General features: G+C 37.6%; 1 protein-coding gene across 1 annotated transcript; it reads left to right on the forward strand.

Moving 5' to 3' along the window:
• Positions 1-692: 692 nt before the first annotated feature.
• On the forward strand, positions 693-11,038 carry Rcd-1 (Required for cell differentiation 1). Its single transcript, XM_076188193.1, has 7 exons — positions 693-813; positions 4,279-4,409; positions 4,790-4,955; positions 5,716-5,865; positions 6,013-6,171; positions 8,461-8,588; positions 8,924-11,038. The coding sequence occupies exons 1-7, from the start codon at positions 790-792 to the stop codon at positions 9,096-9,098; spliced, it is 933 nt and encodes a 310-aa protein (XP_076044308.1). The 5' UTR covers positions 693-789; the 3' UTR covers positions 9,099-11,038.
• The last annotated feature ends 384 nt before the right edge of the window (positions 11,039-11,422 follow it).

An 11,422-nucleotide genomic window follows, 5' to 3' on the forward strand; every position in this document is an offset into this window, starting at 1 on the left:
CAACTCTCTAGCTGACCTTGTTGACTTGGTCACAATTCACTGTTGTATCTCGTTTTACAGTTTATATTCACCATTTAGAATGGTCAACTCTCAAATAGAAAAAAAAATTCCTTTTGAATTGTTCAATTTCTGTAGTGTTTTTCAGTCATCTGAAACATAATTTAGAACACAATTCTCATACACTATTTCACATCTGTTTACTAGACCATGTTTGAAACACTCGATGTTTATTTGATGCATTTGTATGAAGTTTGTCGATGGCTTAAATTGATTCAGTCTACTTTCAACGGTATAGGTTTTCCAGATTTTATTATAGGATACATACTTTCAATTTTGGCTGACTTGTATATTCATTCTGTTTTTATATCAAGTTTCTCATTATTCATCCAGTTCATGATATCAGTCATTATTCGTTATATTTTTCCTTGCGTATCATTAATGTTGGTAATTTGGAAATAAGAAATGAACATGGTATTTATTGAGTACTGTATATGAGACAGTTGTATATTGAGTTTAATTTATAAATTATCAGTGCTAGAATATTTTCAGTTCGACAGTTCTTATCGTTCTAATTAAAGAAAATAAATTGTACACCGAATAAGGGGGTAAATAAACAAATACTCTATTTCTTGTAATCATAATCTATTTTTGTGCAGATGTTGATTCATCCTACCGTAACTACCTCCTACAGTGCCATCTCTTGGTTCATTCTGTCACCTCCGAGCATCGGTCCTCAGTGTTTACATCAGTTTTTAGAAAGGTTGTTTGTAGTGCAGTTGACTGAAAAACATGAACCCACTCGGGAATCAGCCGGTGAGTTCTTTTGTTTTTGTTACCATGCTATTGAGTAGTAGTTGAGGTTAGTTATGTCGATGTTGGAAAGGAAATTATGAAAGGAACTTGTACCTTTCCAGTACTTAGAAAATTCAGCACAGCTGCTGGGTTATACTGAGGCTGGGTTCCACCCTTATCTCTCTTTCCATATAAAAATTCACACGTTGTAAGTGTAAATATATATCTGGGTTGTTTTATTTCTTGAAGGGTTTGGTATTTTCACAGAACCCAAGAAAAAGAGAAAATAACTTGTCAGAACCAGTGACGAAATCAAAAGAAATATCGGAAAATATAACTTAACTCGATGTAGGTTAGTGACTCACCTTATTTGCTTGAATTATTAAAACTCGAAGGTTGTAAATTTTAATCAGTAATATTCAGTGGCCCATCAATATATACTTCTAACCAAGCAGGTGAAGTTTTTACATTGACTTCAGAAAATTACTATTTTCACATTGTATGAGATATTGACTATAATTTTAATTCAGACTTTAGGGACATTCCTATGAAGCAAAGGCATCCAACATTCTCATCTGATGAAAGATTATTCTACTCAAGAAAGAATACTGATCACTGTAATCTCTACTATCTCACCAATCTTCTATGCTTAAAGCTTAATCACCCCCTTAACCACTCATCTCTTCAGCTTGGTATTGTCCGCAAGGATAGTAGTGTTAGTTATTGGTAATGAACTACAATTACATGCTTGCTATTTTTAATGCACAGTAGTACTTTGGCAGAAGAAATATCAGAATATTTCAGTATTATAGTATAGGAGTAGGTTAGGTAAGGATGGGTTTTGCCAAATGTTGCGTAGAGGAATCAATGATATGCACTTGCATATGGTGGTCTTGCAAGACAGACAGCAAAGCTGCCTAATTTTTAAACTCCACAACAACTTTACCCCTATCAGGAGGTGCATGGTCTGGCTGGGTAAATTTTTAGAAGTGCACACTAATGCGATATAGCAATAGAAAATTGAATATAGATTTTGTAAATTATAATACATCAATGTAATGTACATCTTTCTTGGCAGAAATCATTAACAGAAAAGGTTACTAAAAATTATATTCAAATGAACATAGCTTGAGATGCCATCTTTGTTTTGGTAGATGCAGAGGTCGAAGAAATTAATGTATGATAAATTTGTCTATTCTAACCTAACCTAACCTACATTCAGTAATGCAGTACCTGTAATTCTAGAGGTCATCAGTGTTGCCGTCATCATCTTCGACCTACAAATCTATCAAAACAAGGATTGCATCTCAAGGAGTTACTATAACTATTAATGAATCAAATTTAGCAACATTTTCTGTTATTGATTTCCACCTAGAAAAACATATATTATGGTGATGTATTATAATTTACAAAATGAATAACTAATTTTCTAATGCTGTATCACATAGGTGTGCACTTCTAAAAATATCCTTGCCTGGGCCCAAGACCTCTCTTAGACATACAGTGTTCCCTCGCCACTTCGCGCTTTACGTTTCATGGCTTCAGCGCTTCACGGGTTTTTCCAAAATATTCATAAAAAAATCATCAAAAAGTAATCAAATTTTCTTAAAACTTACCATGCTAATACATGAATGTTGTGCCTTTCTTGGGTAAGTTTTGATAAATGATTAAAATGATAAATAATATCACTAGACAGAATTTTATTTGAAAACACACTATTGGTGCGACATCACAGTCACATTTTATGACCTATGTATATCTTGATCTATTAAGATTTTAGGAAAAAACTAAATTACACACTGTTTGTATGGTATTTGAGATTTTACATGCAAAAGCAGGTTAGTCTAGGTAAAGTATTAAGATTGGAAAACATTTGTGACATCATCAATGACATCATATGGACTGACAGATAAAGAGACGGACATACATCGTTCAAATGCTCATGGAATATGGAAAATAATAATTTGATTATACTGTAAAAATATCAAGTCGATATAAGAAAAAAAAATTATTAATATTTTTCTATCAGTGTGTCTGGTCCCCCTCAATTACTGTATAATAAATGTTAATTACTGTATAAGGTTTTATAATTAACGATTTAAGTAAATATGTGTACTGTTGTAATGTTTGTCTCAAATATGTAAAGTATAAATACTGTTTACATATTTTAAACATTCTGGTACCCACATACACACACAAAAATTCATGAGGGGGGGGCAAATCCTACTTCACGGTTTTTCACTTTTCGCGGGGGGTTCTGGTCCCCATTAACCGCGAAAAACGAGGGATCACTGTATATTTTTTCACACATGGTGGGCTGACCACCACTGACTACTCCCATCCCCAACCACTCTCAGCCAGTGATTGCTCTACTACCCATCCCTTAACACTTTCAGCAGGTGATATGGAAATAATCCTGCAGTGGTACCATTCTGAACTGCAAATTCAGCAATCAGAGTTCTAGTCCCACCCAGGGCTAACAGTTTCAGCATTGCTGCATTGCAGGCTGGCATTCAAATTGTGGTAGACGGAGTTGTGTGTGTAAAGTCAGAGTATTATTCATATGCGAGCACTAATCTCTCAGCTGAGAAGGTAATAGCTCTCAGTCATGAGTCCAACAAGTGATCCAAGACCATGGTGAATCACGCCACAGCACCTTCATCAATCCAAGGGAGTTGATTGGGAGGGCCCAGTGACCATTGCCAGCTATTGTGGAGATGTGGATTTTCCATTTAGTGAAATCTAAGGCAAAAGTTGATTAATTAATCTACTAGGATTTCAGTATGCCAACAATATAACAGTTAAAAACACCCAAACATACTTAGACAAACTAGAACAATATCTTGAATGGAGGCCTCCCTTTGGATGTCATTGGTAACATTGCTTACATCACTCATAAATGATAAACATCCAACAAAAGATTTAATGCCAAAGACCTTCCTTTGGAAATGAACCTGGAATCCTGATTAAAATTACTGAAGTTCAAAATTTTATTTATTTTTCTTTATTCGAAGTTTATTCTTTCTCCGACTGTGGGTTCCTGTGTGTAATATATGTATATATATATATATATATATATTATCAATGAGTTAATCTGTTTTTCCTATGAAATTGAAATGCATAATTGCTGCAGATAAAAAATAACCACTATATTTGATTTATAACAATAATATTTGCCACTTTCCTTCCTGTCACCATTTTGGTTGTTCACACATACCTGTAAGTCTACTCACTGCCAAACCAATATAATAATGTTTGCATGTGTATGTATGCTTAATGGAGTTTTCAAAAATGTTAATTGTATAAATCTATCCAGTATGGTTAACTACTAGTCAGGCAATCATGGGTTGTTGAAATAAGCCATCTTCCAATTTCCAACACTATTTCTCCCTTGAGTGACATAAGTGCCAGATTGATGAGTCTCCAGCAAGACATTTGGGGCACCAAATTGATTGATTGATAATAAAGTTGATTTGATTGTTACAGGGTACTGGTCCTTCTCAGCGATTCCTGGGTGGAGGCAATGGCAATGCCAATGCTGAACGTGACAAGATATATCAGTGGATAATTGAGTTATCCAACCCAGAAACTAGAGAAAATGCCCTCCTTGAACTCAGGTAAGTTGTTTGATAATAGAACTGTTGTTTTTTCCAAATGTGATATTTAGGTACATCTGTATCTAGTAGTGTACAGGTATTGATGAATACATCCATCCCATGATTTAATAACAGAGCATAGAGAGGGACATCAATCTGGTAAATGTAATAGATTCAGTGTATTTACTTTAATTTGATGTCAGGCTTACCAAGGGTTGTGAAGATTGGTTCTTGATATGCTGTGATCATATAGTGGGATACTCTGAAAATTACTCTGAGTCACCATGTTTATCCTGTTGGCAGGGATCAGTGATGGGTACCTACTTGTGATTCAGCAAAATGGACAGCATAGCATATTTTCTTTAGTCAGTTATATACATTTTTTTTCCATTTCATTGCAGCAAGAAGCGAGAATCAGTACCTGACTTGGCTCCATTGTTATGGAATTCATTTGGCACCATAGCTGCATTATTGCAAGAAATTATCAACATATACTCTGCCATAAATCCTGCAACACTTACTGCACACCAAAGTAATCGAGTTTGTAACGCGCTGGCTCTTCTTCAGGTATGGAACCCTTGTCATCATTGTATTTAGAATTTCTGGGATACTAAAGCATATTTTTCTGCTTATTTATTTATTTATTTGGAATCTCCCTTCAGTCCAGCTTACATCCCTCTGAAGAAGAAAATCATAGAGCAAGTTGTACGAGATGATGATAGGGTAGTGTCATGGTTGTGGAATGCCACTATTGTTGTTCATTGTATATGTTGATGGACTGATGAGGGAGGTAAATATAAATGGATGCTAGGCATGAGTTTGATATCTAGTAAGTAAGAATAGAGGGAAGTGGAAAGCGAGTAAGTTGTCATTTGTTGGGTGACAGAATGCTTGTAGCTGAGTTAGAGGATGGAATGTAGTTGTTACTGGTGGAGTTTAGGAGGGCATGTGAGAGGAGGGACCTGAAAATAAATGTGGGCAAAGTAAGGTGATGTTCCACCGGCTCTATGCGGGTGGCACCGATCCCCAAGAGTAAGGTGATGTTGAAGGGGTTTGTGTGTTATTCAGAGATATATTGGTAAAGTCAAGAGAAAAAGTATGTCATATAAGAGGGATTGAGCCCTTTGTGCGTGAGTGTGTGTGAAGGGAGGTGTCACCATGTAATGAAGGGATGGGAGGTAAATCAGCTTTGGCTCTTAGGCCCTGTAGTGTTATGCTACAGTGGCTGGAGAGCAGGAATGGTCCTTTATCCATAATGAGCTAAGGTGAAAGGTAAAAACAGTTGGATCATATTTAGCCTTCATTTGTTGTATTTTTGTCCCATCAGTGTGTGGCATCTCATCAAGAAACAAGATCACAGTTCCTGACGGCACATATTCCTCTGTACCTGTACCCTTTCCTGCAAACAGTCAGCAAAACACGACCCTTTGAGTACCTCAGGTTAACCTCACTTGGAGTCATTGGTGCTCTTGTTAAGGTAAGAATAATAAAAGATTTATATGAATTCTCCAGCATTTGTACAGTCAAAGCCACAGCCACCAGAGGCATCAAGGATGGTGTTGATACAAATATATATTATCTTTTCATATGTGTATTAATGGTTATCTTACATTGACTATTACAGACAGATGAACAGGAGGTGATAAATTTCTTGCTAACAACAGAAATTATTCCATTATGCCTACGTATTATGGAGTCGGGCTCCGAGCTAAGTAAGACGGTTGCAACCTTTATTCTTCAGAAGATATTACTTGATGAAACTGGACTTAATTATATATGCCAGGTATGTACACTTAAAAATGTGTAATGAGAAATAGACATTTGGAAATGGATGCTTAGAGGAGATTGTATGGAGGGGTGATTGTGCTGACTGCCACTGTATGGAGCAGAGATATGGAACATAAGAGAGGAAGAGTTTAAATGTGTTTGAGATGAAATATCTGAGAAGTATGGTAGGGGTTACAAGGATAGAATGAGAGGGAGAGCGGGGGTGGAAATGGAGGTGGCAGATAGGGTTGATGAAAGAGTATTGGAATGGTTTGAACACATGGAGAGATTAGTAAAAGAAGTGTGGAAGGCAGAGGTGAATGGAGTGAGCTTGGGGGAGCGACTTAGAATGAGGTGGATGGATGGGGTAAAAGGGATGTGGGAAGGAAGGGAGAAGACGGGTGAATGGAGAATGGCTATGTATGGAAGGTGAGGGGTTGGTGGCTAGTGAGTGGTTATGCATGAATGATATTTTGACACAGCTCAAGGGGATTTCTCCCTATCTTCAATGTTACAGCATGAGGGTATGGAGAGGCATGTCACCAATTAAATGAAGTGGCTTTGCTATGTCTTGCTGCATTGCTTGTGACCCAGGGCATTGGGTGAGATGCAGGGATGACCCATTATCCAGGAGGAGCCAAAATGAAAGGGAGGGAGGGGTGGGGATGAATTGGGTGGGAGTGTAATTATGCCTATGTTTTGGCTCTTTTCAGTTTCCTAAATTTCCTTGTCATATATACATTATACCAAGGGCTTTTCTTCCCCCTTACACCCCTCCCTCCTTCCCTCTTTTCTTGGCTCCTCCTGGATGATGGGTTATCTCTGCATCTCCCCCATTGCCGTAGGTCATAAGCAATGCAGCAAGACACAGCACATCCATAGCAAGGCTGCTTCATGGTTGTCCTTGTCATAACCCAATAAAATTTAACTGCTCCTTTTATCTCGGCACCCTGTCTCCATATTGCCTATGTCAGAAGCTGTGCAGTGAGACATAGATCGTCCACATCAGGCCTAACAGCCAGAGATAGTTTATCCGTACTACTGAGTACTGATACAAATTGTTAGAAATTACAATATTTTTTTCCATTGTCAATTGTAATTGTAGGTTGTTGGAAGTATGAAGAGAAGGGCTTCTGGGTTTTTTGCTTTAATTGTTAAACTTGACTTGACAGTTGGGCCTAGTTTGTTGCTTGCCACCTAGGGACCGATGAAGAAAATGTGTGACAGTTGCCAACACATCATTACAATCACATAAATATATTCCTTGACTAAATTTATGTACAATATGGAACCAAGTATGAGCACCCAGTATAATTTACATGTATACATACAGGAAGAAACATTATCCTATCAATATAGTGAATAACTTAGTTAATGCTATGTTTTGGCAATATTCCTTATAGTCTCTCATCTTTTTTCTGCATGAGGGGATGGAGAGGGGGGTCACCGATTAAATGAAGTGACCTTGCTGTGGATGTGCTGTGTCTTGCTACACTGCATCTGACCTAGAGCAGTGGGCAAGGTCCAGGGATGACTTGTCATCCAGGAGGAGCCAAGATAAGAGAGGGTGAATGAGAGTGGAGTATATTGGGATGGAATGGGTGAGAGAGAGTGTTTTTACCCAGTATTTTACAACTAAATAAAATACTAGGTAAAGACACTCTCCCACCCATTCCATCCCCATATACTCCACTCTCATTCACCCTCTCTTATCTTAGCTCCTCGTGGATGACAGGTCATCCCTAGACCTTGCCCACTGCTCTGGGTCAGAAGCAGTGTAGCAAGACACAGCAAGGCCGCTTCATTGCTGTGGATGTGCTGTGTCTTGTTACACTTGGAGTATATGGGGATGGAATAGGTGGGAGAGAGTGTGTGTGGGGTGTGTGGTTTCTTTTTCTTCTTCTTCTTTCTACCTCCTTGTGTACATACATACATATACCAAGGCTTTTTCCCCCTTACAAGGGAGGTAGCCAAAAAGGAAAAGGCATAAAATCATTCCCACCCATTCCATCCCTGAATACACCCCTCCACCCTCCCTCTCATCTTAGCACCTCCTTGTGTAAGGGGGAAAAAGCCGTTGGTATGTATATCTCTCAGAACTTTACGTAGGTGGCTCTAAGGTCAGCCTTTCTTACCGAGGGTCAGATCACACTACAGTATAGGAATTCATTGAATCCTATCACTATGTACCACCTTTCACCATGAGAACACAAGTATGCATGCACAAGTATAGATTGAATAAATCATAAACTCAAAGGTAAGCATAAAAACATATGTCTTGCAACATAATGATATCCAATTTCAGACATATGAAAGGTTTTCTCATGTTGCCATAATATTGGGGAAGATGGTGATTGCTTTGGCCAAAGAACAGTCTGCTCGACTCCTCAAGCATGTGATACGATGCTACCTCAGACTCTCTGACAATCCAAGGTATGGAATGCTCTGGTTAAAATCCACTTCGTTCTCATTGCTTTGTACTGTGTTGGCTATAATTTCAATAGTGTGTATGCACACACATGCATGCACAAGTCTTGTTTGGAGATAGATATTAATGAGAACTGTTATGTATATAGAAATGGCAAATAGGTGATCAATTCCTCCCATAATGACGGTGTATTCTTGATGTATTTTTATATCTTGAAGCCACCTTTTCTTAGCCTTTTTGTACTTATGTAGATTGTCCTAAACTGATGCAGTAGATGGGTTCATTGGATCCATGTAACCCTGCAAATATTGATCATTTTTTATCTCGACACAAATTCCAGAGCAAGAGAAGCTCTTCGCCAGTGCTTGCCAGATCAGCTGAAGGATCAGACCTTTGCCACCTGCCTGAAGGATGATAAATCCACCAAACATTGGCTTCAGCAGCTTTTGTCAAATCTTGAATCTACACAGCCTTCCGATCCACGCATACCCATACCTCCATTAGCGTCCCAGTAGAAATTGTGGTGCTGGTGGTGGGATCCACAATAAAGTCACTTTAGTCAGTCTTGTCATTTAGTTCAACTTCCATGTGGAGGGACTTAGTATCTAAGGTTCAAAAACATGGGAAGCATTAAAGGATCCATAGCCTTGACTATCTAAACACTTTTTGTAATTTGCATTCCATCCCAAGTGTTCATTATTCATAATTGAAAGTATCAGTTTTTTTAATATTTGGCTCTTCAGTTTCAAATGCACTTCTGATTTTAGTGTTCTGTCCCGTACTTGGCTGGCCCTAGTGGCTTAGGTAATCAAGGTTTTAAAAAGAATGAAATGCTCAATAGATCTCATGGTCAGGCAACTGTCTTAAAGAAACAGTGGTATCATGATATAAATGCATTCTGGGGCATGGTAGTTTAGTTTCTTTGGAAATTTAGTACAATTAACAAAGAATTGATGCAGCCCAAAGGGATTTCTCCCTATCTTCTCCATCTCTGCACAAGGGGATGGAGAGGGGGGTTCGCTGATTTAATGAAGCGGCCTTGCTGTGTCTTGCAACACTGCTTCTGACCCAGGGCAGTGGGCGAGATGCAAGGATGACCCATCATCCAGAAGGAGCCAAAATGAGGAGGGGAGGGGAGGGGAGTATATGTGGATGGAATGGGTGGGGATGGATTTTATGTCTTTGATTTTTGGCTACCTTCCTTGTAAGGGGAAAAAAACCTTTGGTGTATGTAACAGAATGACATCAAATATAACTTTTCAACTTTAGACATACTTTGGATCAGTGTATGTACATAATATTCCAAAGGGGGATGGCAAATTCAAATTGATGGGGATTATTTTAAAAAATTGTAATTGAGACAGTTCAAAATCACAGTTGTATAATAAATAGTTATGCAAGATCATAGATATTTCCTAACACTTCATAAATGTGATGAAAATTGCTGTATTAACATATAAGAGGGAATTGAATTTCCTGTTGACTTTGTATCGTCTAGTGCATGAAATTAATTATTTCAGCACTGAGGTGCATTGTAAAGATATTGAGGCTTTTGTCACAGTGTAATTCAGCCAACAATTAGAGCCTGGGTTAACAGGGTCTACATAAAATTGGCTTGCATTTGCTGCAAGTGCTAGGAATCAAAATAAACACTTGTACAAGATCGTAACATTGAAAAGTTTATTTTAACAAATGAAGTTGAAATGTTTGTTTTTTGAAGAATTGAATTATTTTGTATGTAAGGATATTATGATTAGTACATTTTAAGTGGGTTTTCATGATCAATGTTTCTTTAAAATTGCTGACCTGTTTCTTTATTGTGGAGTAAATGTGATAAATTATAAGCTAGGTTCCTTGTTTTCCAATGATACTTAAGCTAAGTATCTAGTATCTGTTAATACAAAGTCTGCGGTATTTCTACTGCCATTGTGCTCCCATAGCCAAATGATGTATTGTAATAGTTATGGTGCAGTGAGTTCAGGAAGGTGGACATGGGAAAGACTATTATGACTCTCCTAGACCTTTGAGTGTATATGCGTGTGTGTTTGTTCCTAAGATTGATCACCAAATAGCCTTTGTCATGATAGCATTTAGAATTCTGTAACAAAAAGCAGGTTCGGGTTCTACAATTATTTTTATGAATGTGATATACAAGTGTTTTAATAACTTATGAAGTTAGCCAAGGTTAAGGTTTGGCAAGACCAGAAGAAAAAAAGTACAAGAATTTGGTGATACAAATGGAGGGATGATCTAATAGTATTAAAGTGGCACTTGATAGATTATTTTAAGTGTCTCAAGACCTGACAACAGCATGCATGATGCTGAGTAATCATGCTTCTCAGAAGGAGAGTACCAAGTATTTTGTATCATCAACATCACAAACAACTTGCTTATAAAGAAGTTTATTTTGGGTTGCTGTAATATATGTCCAGAATGAATGAAAAGGTGAAAAGAATTATTTACTTTTATTGAACCACATACAAATTATTGAAATCTGTTCTTAAGGACAGAATGGAGTATAATGTGTGTTGGTAATTTTCACTCTCAATTTCCCTTCCCAGTAATAATTACACAAAACAGTGCCCTCTTTTCTAAATGCAGTTATATCCAGAACTCCAAATACCTTTCTGGGCACCAATACACAATCTATGCCTTTGGTTTTTGGCTACCTCCCTTGGAAAGGGGGGGGGGAAGCCTTTTGGTATATGTATGTGTGTACTACACAATCCATTAATGTCCTCTAAACCTCACTAACCATGAGTAATTATGTTCATCATTCTTCTTAAACATACATACATATACCAAGGCTTTTTCCCCCTTCCAAGGGAGGTAGCCAAAA

This window comes from Oratosquilla oratoria, chromosome 7 (assembly GCF_046742065.1).
Source record: "Oratosquilla oratoria isolate Oo_2021 chromosome 7, ASM4674206v1, whole genome shotgun sequence".
Lineage (NCBI taxonomy): Eukaryota > Metazoa > Arthropoda > Malacostraca > Stomatopoda > Squillidae > Oratosquilla > Oratosquilla oratoria.

Bases quoted from the DNA above. Each gene is read 5' to 3' on its own strand.
- Rcd-1 (XM_076188193.1), top strand. From the start codon at position 790: ATGAACCCACTCGGGAATCAGCCG. The intron at 814-4,278 runs GTGAGTTCTTTT...TGATTGTTACAG, and splicing joins ACCCACTCGGGAATCAGCCG to GGTACTGGTCCTTCTCAGCG. The intron at 6,172-8,460 runs GTATGTACACTT...ATCCAATTTCAG, and splicing joins GACTTAATTATATATGCCAG to ACATATGAAAGGTTTTCTCA.